The sequence below is a fragment of the Oncorhynchus mykiss genome, chromosome 18 (genome assembly GCF_057628025.1).
Source record: "Oncorhynchus mykiss isolate SJ-2025 chromosome 18, ASM5762802v1, whole genome shotgun sequence".
NCBI lineage: Eukaryota > Metazoa > Chordata > Actinopteri > Salmoniformes > Salmonidae > Oncorhynchus > Oncorhynchus mykiss.
In genome coordinates, this window is record NC_143039.1 from 66,352,805 (window position 1) to 66,365,528 (window position 12,724).

General features: G+C 42.0%; 1 protein-coding gene across 3 annotated transcripts in view; it reads right to left on the reverse strand.

The window, feature by feature from the left end:
* Positions 1-1,111: 1,111 nt before the first annotated feature.
* The window catches only part of grinaa (glutamate ionotropic receptor NMDA type subunit associated protein 1a), a 31,603-nt gene continuing 19,990 nt past the window's right edge, over positions 1,112-12,724 (reverse strand). For 2 of the 3 annotated variants that reach the window (XM_036953372.2, XM_036953374.2), the window contains exons 2-7: positions 9,601-10,008; positions 8,934-9,046; positions 8,147-8,347; positions 7,678-7,806; positions 5,302-5,445; positions 1,112-3,472 (exon numbers count right to left, since the gene is read on the reverse strand). In XM_036953372.2, coding sequence (XP_036809267.1) covers positions 3,323-3,472; positions 5,302-5,445; positions 7,678-7,806; positions 8,147-8,347; positions 8,934-9,046; positions 9,601-9,985 — 1,122 coding nt within the window. In that variant the 5' untranslated portion in view covers positions 9,986-10,008 and the 3' untranslated portion in view covers positions 1,112-3,322. Of the gene's footprint in view, positions 3,473-5,301; positions 5,446-7,677; positions 7,807-8,146; positions 8,348-8,933; positions 9,047-9,600; positions 10,009-10,571; positions 10,684-12,724 lie in introns of all 3 variants that reach the window. The other variant, XM_090209153.1, reaches the window with a different exon arrangement.

Genomic DNA, 12,724 nt, shown 5'->3' on the forward strand with positions numbered 1-12,724 from the left:
TTTCACAAGGTTGAACTAACATGTTCAGATACTTAAGACATTGGCTCGAATTTAGGTTGTGCCTTTAGCGCTTCCGAGTGGCGCAGCAGTCCAAGGCACTGCATCTCAGTGGTAGAGGCGTCACTACAGACCCGGATTCGATTCCAGGCTGTAGCACAACCGGCCATTTTTGGGAAACGCATAGGGCGTTCTTTAACTGACTTACCTAGTTAAAGATTTTTACTTTTTTTGGAAAATTAACTAAAGGAATTATTTGTCACTTCTCTCATTGACTTCTAAAAAAAAAACCTGCGTTCTCAGAACTCGCACAATGTTTCATATCTGGGGTTAGAAAGTCTTCGGTTCAGTTCAATTTCTCTCCTGTCAAGCGTGATACCATGTTCAAACCACAAACAATCCAAGACAATTACCACAATGTGCATTGACCAATACTTTTAGTTTGTAGGATAGGTGGAGCAAAGTCCCTGAAAGGTCTGTGCACGGCCCTGGTGTCTCGGTTAAACTGTGGCAAGCAATGACTCAGCAGCATTCAAGTGCGCATGAACCACACTTCATGTAATTATCCACAACAAGGAGGAAAGAGGACATGGAGAGGCATCGTTGTCATCAGCCAGCAGTGCAGCCTGCCATTAGACTGCTGCTATGGATATGGGAGAAGCTGGTCTGGGAAATAAGCAACTACTTTGGATTCATCCCAAATGGCACCCTATTCCCCATGTAGTGCAGTACATTTGCCCACAGCCCTATGTGCCCTGGTCTTAAGAAGTTCACTGAAGTAAATAGAGTGCCATTTGGGATGTAATTGTAGGCCTCTCAGGGATAGTCAGGTGGTGGGGGAGAACAGTGGCTTGTGTCAACAATTAAGATTCTTCTTCCACATGTTCAGGTTGCCATTATTGGTAATGTGTAGCCTATCAATCATGCCCAAGTTGAATAATTATACTTGTCTCATGCCCCTTGTCTATGAATTAGCCCCTTATATTAAAAGCAGTTTTTTACCGTGTAAGCACTATTATAGTGTTAACATCAATCAGTGGTTCAAACCACACACAACCCAAGACAATTTTTCTGTTGTATCTCTGATGAAAAGCAAAACAGCAGTGTAAAGGAATGCAATTCCAGTTAAATTTTAATGCGAATTTACAGTGCAAACAGAACTACAAAGCCCAAAATTACTCAACACATCAAACCACTAAGGAGTTGTGTGTATATATGTGTGTAATATATATATATATATATATATATTAGTTAGGTAAAAACAAGTTAAATCAACATGGTTAAAACAGGGCTCTAGGCAGCACAATAACACTATCATTATATCATTATGATTACTCTTCATTCCACATGTCTCAAAGAAACAGCTAGTGCACTGCCCAGTGTGCAATCCCAACACATGCAACAACGGGAAAGGGTCGTGCAACAGGAGTCAAAACATAACTGAACTCAGAGTTTCAAAGCTTTGATGTGGTTTTCAAAATGGTATTCATGTTAGTAGATGTAACTTAAGTGTCTTGTGTTTTGTTTCAATGGAGAACATCTCAATGGCTTGGTCAGCATTGGTAGTAGTGGGGTGTTAAAACTAAGAATGTTCTCTCTAGTGACTAGTGTTAGTGATTCTGTCTGTTTTCAGCCTTTCCTTATTCTACATTTGAGTCTTCAAGTATTTAATTTAATCCTTCACGTTTGAGCAGGAAACCTCAGAATATACATCACTCTGCATCTCAAAGCCCACCTGATTTCCATTTTAAAGCACTCCTTTTGACCAGAGAACTAAGTAGGAAAGTAGCACACTAAGTAGGAAACAGGGTTCCATTTGGGACGTAAATGGTGAATAATAAACTTCCCTCTCCTAGGAGGACATTTCACCATGCATCCAGAACGGCAGAAAATGTAGTGTTGAGTATCCTTCTCATTCACTTTCAACTTCACAGCAGCCTTGCCTTCTACAGCAACTTCAATAAATAGATCATTAATAACTTATGTCCTTCAATCTCCGTGTCCATCAATCTACTACAGCATGTCAGGTTTTTAAAATCACAAGCAACTAGTGATATTTTTGTAACATCTGTATAAAAGTGTTCAGAAATTCCAATACTTCAACATTTCACATTAGTAATAATGGAGAGAAAAAAAAATCAACACTATAGTATTTACTATACATAAAGACAAGGAGACAAATTAGGAATTAGTAAGAAAAAGGGAAAATACATTTTTTAAAAAGCAGATGGTACATTCCACACTTAGCTTAGTGTGGGGGGGGGGGAAATCAGGGATTCCATAAATATATTCATGTGTATTAGTGTATAAGTCACACATCCCATGTTAACAAAAATAACGTCAGTCACATTTTATTCAAGTTTTGGTCTTTGTACTGGTTAGCTATGCGTAGTGATGTCATTAGTCATATACTGTACATTGAGTGAGCATATTGTTCTCCCTTCAAGCATCACAGCCACACACTCCCCGGGCATGCCTAGAAAGAGCTAGTTAGGGAACTAAGTGTCATATACAGTTCCCATAGATCTATGTACAGCTACGTAACAAGAAGGCCAGGAGAGGTATCATCCCTCTGGAGGGTTTTTATTCATCTATTCAGCTCATCTCAGCTGTGTTTCAGGTGCCATGCAGAGTTCATTTACATTGGCAGGAAAAGGAGGGAACACCAGAGGGAGAGGATATATAGCAGGAAAGGTGTTTCTAGAACGGTTTTTTCCTTATAAAGCGCTTGCCTCCATCACAGCACTGCTCTCAATTAGATAGCATAACTCTCTTCCCTCTCAATCTCTCTACAGCACTTAACCTACAAGGCAAGGCAGAGCGCCAAGGAGAGTTCCATAGTGTTTGTTCAGCTAATGTTAAGAAGTGCTGTACTAGCTAGCTACCATCTGTGTAAGTAGAAGCAGATTGCCAAGGATGACAGAGCAAGCAGAAGGCATTAAAAACAAAACAAGGAATGTTAAGGTGTAACTTCTGTCACTGTAGTAACATACTTCAAAGGAATTTCACATAAATAAATGAAAAAATATGCCCTTTGCGGCACTCTATGACAGACCTGCTGCTAAAGTAGCAGACTAAACTAAATTCAGATTTACACTCAAACGAGTTTAATCCGCTACTGCTAAAAGGTGACAGAACATATTTTCTGTCACCCAATTCGTCTCCTGAAGGGTGTGGGGTGAAGGTGGGGGAGGTGTAACAGAGGAATGAGAGCGGGAACAAATCATACAAAGACAGCGAGGGGAAAGAGCATCATTCATTCTTCCACACTGAGGAGAGGTTCCTGGATGCCTTCCTCTCCCTTTCCCCTAAGGGGGCCACTCCATCACTCGCGGGAACGGCCTACGATAGCCAGGATGTAGAGGAAAATGTTGATGATGTCGGTGTAGAGGTTGAGAGCGGCAAAGATGTACTCCTCTGGACTCAGAGCCAGCTTCTTGTTGCCCAGGAGGAGCTGGGTGTCCACAGCCAAGAACTACAACACAGAACATGGAGTCAGGAATAATTACTTCGAGGCAATCAGTCACGTAGGAATGAATCGTAACTCGTGCATACAGATCTGAGTATTTTGGTATTTTATTAAGATCCCCATTAGCTGGTACAAAAGCAGCAGCTACTCTTCCTGGGGTCCACACAAAACATGACATTTTCTGTATTAATATACAAGAACAGCTCAAGGACAGAAATAGCACACGTAGCCTACATATCAATAGATACACACAAACTCTCAGTCAAATAGGGGAGAGTAGGTACATCCTCAGGATTTGCAGGTTAGGATTCAGCCCGTTATGCTGATTTTCTGAAGCCTCAAGTTCTTCAAATGTTACCAGTGATGTTCTGCCATACTGCATTAGCCTGAAATCATCATATACACTATACTGAATAAAATATCAATCATTTAATCATGTTCTCGTCTTTAAATTGTCTTTCTTCATCTCCGCTCTCCTTCGCGTCCCACAACCTTATGTCACCGTTTCCTTGCTTTCCTCCAGGCATCATTACAGGTCACTGGGCCCGCTTTTCCACCCCTCCTTTCCAGATGTCCTTCCTTATTTTTTAAATTTAACCTTTATTTAACTAGGCAAGCAATTTAACAACAAATTATTATTTACAATGATGGCCTACCCCGGCCAAACCCGGACGACACTGGGCCAAATGTGCTCCGCCCTATGGGACTCCCAATCACAGACGGATGTGATTCAGCCTGGATTCGAACCAGGGACTGTCGTGACGCCTCTTGCACTTAGATGCAGTGCCTTAGACCGCTGCACCACTCGGGAGCCTTATTCCTCCATCCTCACCAACACCCTGTCCTCTCCCAATCCCCTCTCTCCATCCTCACCAACACGCTGTCCTCTCCCCCAACCCTCTCTCTCCTCACCAACATGCTGTACTCTCCCCATCCCCTCTCCATCCTCACCAACACTGTCCTCCCCATCCTCACCAACACAGTCCTCTCCCCATCCCCTCTCCATCCTCACCAACACACAGTCCTCTCCCCATCCCCTCTCTCCATCCTCACCAACACTGTCCTCTCCCCATCCTCACCAACACAGTCCTTTCCCCATCCTCACCAACACAGTCCTTTCCCCATCCTCACCAACACTGTCCTTTCCCCATCCTCACCAACACTGTCCTCTCCCCATCCCCTCTCCATCCTCACCAACACACAGTCCTCTCCCCATCCTCACCAACACTGCCCTCTCCCCATCCCCTCTCCATCCTCACCAACACTGTCCTCTCCCCATCACCTCTCCATCCTCACCAACACTGTCCTCTCCCCATCCTCACCAACACACAGCCCTATTCCCATCCCTTCTTCCCTCAGAATCCCTTTATACTGCCTTGGTTTAAGGTGAATGAGAGTTTTGGTGAGTCTGACTGGCTCCCATCACTGACTGATGGCACCACTAAGGTCATTTTCTTCCCTTTTCAAGTTTCCAAAATGTAGCACCGTTTTTTTTATTCTTGCTTCGTTCCCACTTTTCCAGTCTGCAGATGAAATTGTATGCTGTTAGAGCTCAATGTGTATAGCCCTGCCTCAACCTTCTCATTTTGCAACCATCCCATTGACCATACAAGAACAATTGCAAATGTACTAGATAAAACAATAGAGACCCTCTATAATAAAGCTGTCTCTTCCTGGGATTAAACTATGCCACGTCTCATTAATATACTTATGCAGGTGACACAGTGGTGGTGGATGAGTTGACTGCCCACCCGTTACAAAGCTGTTTGAGCAATTTGAATAAAAACTGCTATTCATATGCAGCCCATTATTGATGCAGTCAAGTGACTACTTACACAGGTAAAGAGCAGGGCTCCCAGGGAGGCGTAGACGATGTGGAGGATCCTGTGGCGGATGAAGATGCAGAGGATAGAGAAGAGCAGCAGGACGATCAGACACACGAACAGAACACCCCGGCAAGAAGTGAAGTCATACTTGCTCTGGATAGGGGTAGAAAACAAGGAAATTAGGGATTGTCAAGGATTGTTATTGAGTTGAGGTTAATGCCTCCGCAAGTTCCTCAATTCTCACAGGTTCAAAACATAGTTCCTCAATTGTCAAGGCTATGGGCTAGCATGTGTTAGTTATAGCATGTGTTAGTTATAGCATGTGTTAGTTATAGCATGTGTTAGTTATAGCATGTGTTAGTTATAGCATGTGTTAGTTATAGCATGTGTTAGTTATAGCATGCGATAATACATGATAGTAATAGTACGTGATAGTAATAGCACGCGATAGTATGTGATATTTACAGTACGCAATATTTACAGTACGCGACAGTAAGTGATATTTTCAGTACGCGACAGGAGATCTTTACAGTAAGCAATATTTACAGTACGTGACAGTAAGTGATATTTACAGTACGCGATAGTGATACTTACAGTACGGGATATTTACAGTACGTGAGTACGCAATAGTAAGTAACATTTACAGTACGCAATATTTACAGTACGCAATAGTAAGTAACATTTACAGTACGCAATAGTAAGTAACATTTACAGTACAAGATATTTACAGTACGCAACTGACTTTCAGTACGCGACAGTAGGAGAACTTCACAGTAAGCAATATTTACAGTACGTGACAGTACGTGATATTTACAGTAGTTGACAGTTCGTGATATTTATAGTACGTGATAGTAAATTATATTTACAGTGCGCGATAGTAAGTGATAGACAGTAAGTGATATTTACAGTACACGATAGTAAGTAATATTTACAGTACGTGATACAGTAGTAAGTGATATTTACAGTACGTGACAGTATGCGATATTTCCAGTACGCGATAGTAAGTGATATCAGTACGCGACAGTAAGTGATCTTTACAGTACGCAATATTTACAGTACGCGATATTTACAGTACGTGATATTTACAGTAGTAAGTGATATTTACAGTAGTAAGTGATATTTACAGTACGCGATATTTACAGTACGTGACAGTACGTGATATTGACAGTACGTGATATTGACAGTACGTGATATTTACAGTGCGTGATAGTAAGTGATATTTACAGTACGTGACAGCAGTAAATTATATTTACAGTACGCGACAGTAAGCGATAGTGTGTGATATTACGTGAATATTTACAGTACGTAATAGTAAGCGATATTTAAAGTACGCGATAGTAATAGTACACAATATTTATACTAGGTGACAGTAATAGTAAGTAATAGTGATAGTAAGTGATCATGATAGTAATTGATAATAGGTGATAGTAATAGGAAGTGATAGTGATAGGTAATAGTAATACAGTAAGCAATATTTACAGTACGGGATATTTACAGTAAGTGACATTACGTGATATTGACAGTAGTAAGTGATATTTACAGTAAGTGACAGTACGCAATATTTACAGTATGCGATATTTACAGTATGCGACAGTAATTTATATTATCAGTATGCGACAGTAAGTGACTTTACAGTACGCGATAGTAAGTGATATTTACTACTACTTGATAGTAAGTGATAGTAATAGTAGGTGATAGTGATAGGTGATAATAGGTGATAGTGAGTAATAGTAGGTGATAGTAATAGTAGGTGATAATAGGGAACGTGAGCTGGGATTAGACCGTCGTGAGACAGGTTAGTTTTACCCTACTGATGATGTGTTGTTGCAATAGTGATAGTAAGTGAGTAATAGTAGGTGATAGTAATAGTACGTGATAGTTAGTGATAGCAATAATACGCAATATTTATAGTAGGTGATAGTAATAGTAGGTGATATTTATAGTAGGTGATAGTGATAGTAGGTGATAGATAGTAAGTCATAGTAAGTGATAGTAATAGTAGGTGATAGTAATAGTAGGTGAAAGTTACAGTAGGTGATATTACATGATATTTATAGTAGGTGATAGTTATAGTAGGTGACAGTAATAGTAGGTGACAGTAATAGAAGGTGATAGTTAAAGTAGGTGATATTTATAGTAGGTAATAGTAATGGTAGGTGATAGTATGCATGTATGTGATAGTACATTATATTTATAGTACGCAATAGTAATAGTACGCAATAGTAAAACTGAAACAAAAAGGCCACGGAGGCAGAAAAAGACCACATAGTATCATGGTTCACAACAAAGGAAATGTGAGGGACTGGTACTGACAGCAAGGTGGGAGTAAGGACAGAGAGTGTGTGTTCATGCCTGTGTGTGTGGGGGGGGGGGTGTACTACTGACCTGTAGTGAGAAGAGGACCACGGTGAAGCAGACCACAGCGGTAATGCCTACGGCCATGATGACCGTCTCTGTGTCATAGAAGCTGGCGATCATCCCCACCATGTAGGAAAGACTCAGGGTCAGGATGGACTGAGGACAGACAGAGACAACGTCAGGATTACAACCACAACACATTCCTCTCACAGAGTCTAATACAACTAATATGTAGACAGTCAGGTCATCACTCAAATCTGTGTTCCATCTCATAGTTGATATGAATCTCAAACTGCACCCTATTCCCTACATAGTGCAATACTTCAAAAGTAGTGCACCATCTACAGACTGGGGTGATAGTTGGGATGCAGTCAGAGTAAGGCCATACCAATGCCACCAGGTTCCAGGGGTGTTTAGTATAATGAATAGGGTAGGGCCATACCAATGCCATCATGTTCCAGGGGTGTTTAGTATAATGAATATGGTAGGGCCGTACCAATGCCACCAGGTTCCAGGGGTGTTTGCGGCGGAACTCTCCACAGCAGCTGAGGGTGATGAGAGACACGAAGAAAATGGCGTAGGACACGTAGTATGTCCAGGGGTTACGACGCACAAACAACTTGGCATCGTCCACAAAGGTGAAGACGGCCACGAAGGAGAAGGTGACCATCAGCTGAACGGTCAGCACCAGGAACACCTGGGAGGGGGAGAAGGTTGGATAGACAGATGTTATAGGACTATTTCAACAAAGTTTTTGAATAACTATGATAAAAAGGTCAGTCAACACATAACATTGGCTTTGGAAATAAAATCCTGAAACTTTTCTAGCTTACGATGACTAACCCAAAATTTGTGCAACCGCGACACTCAAACGAGGCTGCAATGAAAACTAATGGGACTGTAGCGACTGTGTCGGCATCAAAATCTGGGGTGTGAACTATGTTTCTATTCAAGTGTTGGTTGACATGGTAATAGCTCAATAGTATTGGAGAAAAGTTTTTAAAAATGGACCCCTCCGACGCTGTAAGCCATCATGACTCTCCAAAGCCGCTGTTAACTTTAGCACCGCACTTCAAAACGGTTTCAAATTCGACACAAATCTAGGTATGCAATGACACATTATAGAAACTCTTTATAGTGTTTTATTTACATTTGAGGTGATAAGTTGGACAGATCGGGAGAAAAAAGCAGTTTCCCCACACGACAGCTCTCCTTTTCACTATCATGCAATAGGGTAAGCTTCTATTCTGTTCTCATTCATGCAGTCCCCTCTCCTTCCTCACCTTTCTAATGAAGGCCTGTCGAATGCTCTTGTCCTCAAAGCCAGAGTTGGTGAACTCCTCATTGTCGTAGTAAGATGGTGGCACATCACCATGGTAACCGTCACCCATGGAAGCTGAAAACCCCCGACAACAACAACAAAATATTGGCAATCAAATGCTTGTCAATTGTTAGACCACCGCATGGGTCATTACTAACACAGGTCATTGAGTGAGTTCTAGATTGATAGTTATTGATCTGTCAATCAGTTAGTCAGATAGTGTGCTAAAAAAGGCAAACTTGGTTAATGAAGGACAGTGAAATAAAGACGCACAGGCAGCAGTTTCCAGAGGTAATTATACATCCATCTAAGTGGAAAACCAAACCACGACCTAAATAGAAAGAATTTCAAAACGTGCCTTTTAAAAACGGAAAACTGACATAGCTTTATGGCACATAAGCGCGAGTGAAGACTTTCGTAACAGAATTAATTTAACTGTAGCCGAATAATGATGGAATAATGATGTGGAACACATGGGTAGTTAAGGTTCCCAAACTGCAGTATAGCCTGAGAGTTACCTACAGTGTTACAGTGTAGGAAAGAAGACTCCACTCTCCTAAACGATGACCAACAAAAAGCAGTCTCTGAAAACATTCTGTATTAGTAGATGTCAACTTCCTTCCACTCACCGTTAGGGTCACCAGGGAACCCTGGCTGTGCAGGTTGCTGGTAAGGCCCCGCGGGGTACGGGGCCTGGGGAGAAGGCATCTGAGGGTACGGTCCCTGTCCAAATCCAGGGCCTCCCTGAGGGAACCCGGGCTGACCATAGGGTGCAGGTTGATCGTAGGGTGCAGGCTGGCCGTAGGGTGCAGGCTGGCCGTAGGGTGCAGGCTGGCCGTAGGGTGCAGGCTGGCCGTAGGGTGCAGGCTGGCCGGGGTATGGAGCTTGCACTGAGGCCTGGGTGTAGTTGGGAGGGGGTATCCCAAACCCGGGCTGGGGCGGTCCGTAGACATTGTTGTGGAGGGGGTTGTTCTCCCCCATCAACCCGGGGTAGATGTTCTTGTCCTGAGACATGGTTTGTTTTGCTCACTGTTGGCCTGAGGAACAAGGAAACAAAGCAAAAACATGAGTTAAACCTGTATGGCATTTACATGCACATACCACTGTGTTGGGTGAGAGTTTGCATTTGATATAACATGACTAGCTGGAGTTCTGGAAAGTGTGGAAGTGAAATTGTGAAACATAGTGAACTTAGACTATGATGATGTTCGACATCTTCTCTAATTTGTCATACCTGTTAGCCTAGTTGTCAGCATTAAGGTTTAACAGACATCTTAGGCCAATAACATGAGGAAGTGATGTTTTTCTCCTTGCTTGTTTTACTCCCTCACTCTAACAGGAGGCACCGGGGAAAGTAATGAAAGTCTTAGCACAGTTTTGGCCACACTGCTAAAGATACAAGCACTGCATCTGTCCGTTTACAAAAAGAGTGATGAGAATGAGGAAGCCGGCTGGCAAGAGGCCCAGGCAGCAGCCCAGGGGGTCTTCCTGAAACCCCCAGAGTTTTCACACAGAATTGACGGTATGTTACATGTAAAATGTTTTAATTAAAAATCGGGCAATGTTTATATGACCCCCTTCCAAACAGTCCCATTATTACCACTTTCTTGCCGGTTTACACCTTTTATACATCCCCGTTGCGCAGCCGGCACCGGTGACGGGTGGGAACAGGGGTGTGCCGATGTGGGTGGGCGTGTGCCGATGTGGGTATTCTATTCAAAAGAATAGAATAGCATATTTTAAGTTTAAATAGGTCACTGGTTTGTGCAGCCTAGGCCATGGCTGCGCCATTCAAATGAAATCAATATAGTTCATTAAAACAGACAAGACACAATTACATTCCCCTGCCCTGATCACAGGCAACACACATATTTTCTAGTTAGAATATAATAAAATATTTTTCCCAAACAACTTGAGTGTCGCAGGAACAAACTGTTTTTCAACAAAAAAAGTGATATCTTTCCGATCGTGTATAGGAATCAAATGTCTGACCTGGATGAACCTCTGTAGGATCCAAATAGGTCAGATCAGCTTTGCAATAAATAACTTTAACCAGACCCCTCTCACCCACAGAGGGGGAAGGAGGGAACTGATGGGAGTTAACACCTCACACCCTGTTGTAAATCAAGGACAGAACATTCAGGTTTCCCTCTCCAATGTTCATCAGAGGAATGTGCCTTCGTTTCAGACTTTTCCCGATGAAACTCTAACACGTTCTAAAGCGAATACTGGAACAATATTTCGAACATAGACCATTCCCCATGTTCTGACGTGATCTAAAGAACACTAATGTCATTTTGGTTGTTATTTTGATGTTATTAAAAATGTTAGAAAGGAAATACTGTAAATTGGAAGTATACCCACGTTTACATCCGCGTTGTGCATGAAATATGAACAATGATGAAAGTGTTTTTGTTAAGAAAGGGAAATGATTTTAGGTGCCACAAGAGATAATTGTTTACATAAACTTTGCACAGTGACAAGTCACGCCCTTGAGCGAGGTCAGGGAGTGTGTCAGCCTGACGGAACCGCCCTTTCTAACAAACTGTATAAAATTATTGGTTAATAATTAACATATCAGACCAGAGACGTAGAGCCGCAGCTCACATTTAAAGTGGTTTGAACTCTGCAGCTCTACACGAGGTAGAGATGATAAAGTCACCTCCTGGAAAATCACGGGTACGGCTGATTAGCTGTCCTAAGTAAAGTATCTAGAAAAGCAAATTGAAGAGGGACTATTCTACTACCTCTGCTCAAACCACCATAGTACGCTACTCTCATCACCCCACTGGGAACCATCGACATGGCTGGCTAGCCTATCTTCAAAGAAGCATCTTCCAGAGCGAATCTGGAGCTCTGTTCAGGACTACACGACAAGTCACCGGATACCAGACGACTGCAGAGGAGAACAACAGAGAAAACCCTTTTGGACAATCAAAGCTTTAAAAGCGTGCCGCGCAAAGGTCCCAAATACCCTTTCCAAGATGGTACGGTTCTGAGAAGAGACACGGCGAACTGAGGAATTTCAAGTAAATATATTCATGATTTCTTACTCCAAGAGGGCAGCGGGTTCGTGTGTAAAGTATAGGAGTGCTATAAGTGAGAGTAGTTTCTAAAATGTACCAATGTTAAGTGTCTCTGTCCCTTTTTTGCCCTCTCCATATCTTTTGTAACAAGCAGCCATATTGTTGTTAGTCCGCTAGGGACCCGTTTTTAATGTATTAAGTGGGTATGTTTACCCTTGTTACCATTTAGTTAGCTAATAAATAAATAAACCAATTTCTGTAGTACTGAATCATACGTAAGGCTCGGGATTTTGCAGATGCAAGGGGGTTACGACTGTTCAGAATGATGATATGATACGAGTTTATGATTAAAAGTTAACGTTTTCCGGATGTGATAGGTGAAGACCTTTAGAGTTTAATTTGGGAGATGGTAACTCTTTAAAGAACCACTCTCGTGGTGCCCCAGATCCTAATGCGTTAATTGTTACATGATTCATTCAAAAATTAGGTAACAATTAAACATATTTAGATAAATAACAGTCTTCAGATTGATGTAAAGTTAGTGACAACATGGCCTCTCTCTCTCTCTCTCTCTCTCTCTCTCTCTGGACAGGAAACACACAACTCTTAAAGTGTACACTTCCCAGCTGTCAGGTTAACATCTAAATATTGTGAAACATATGTGATTGTAAACATGAAACTATTTGTGAAAAGATGTAACGTGATGTTGACCTTCTAAATGAGAGTA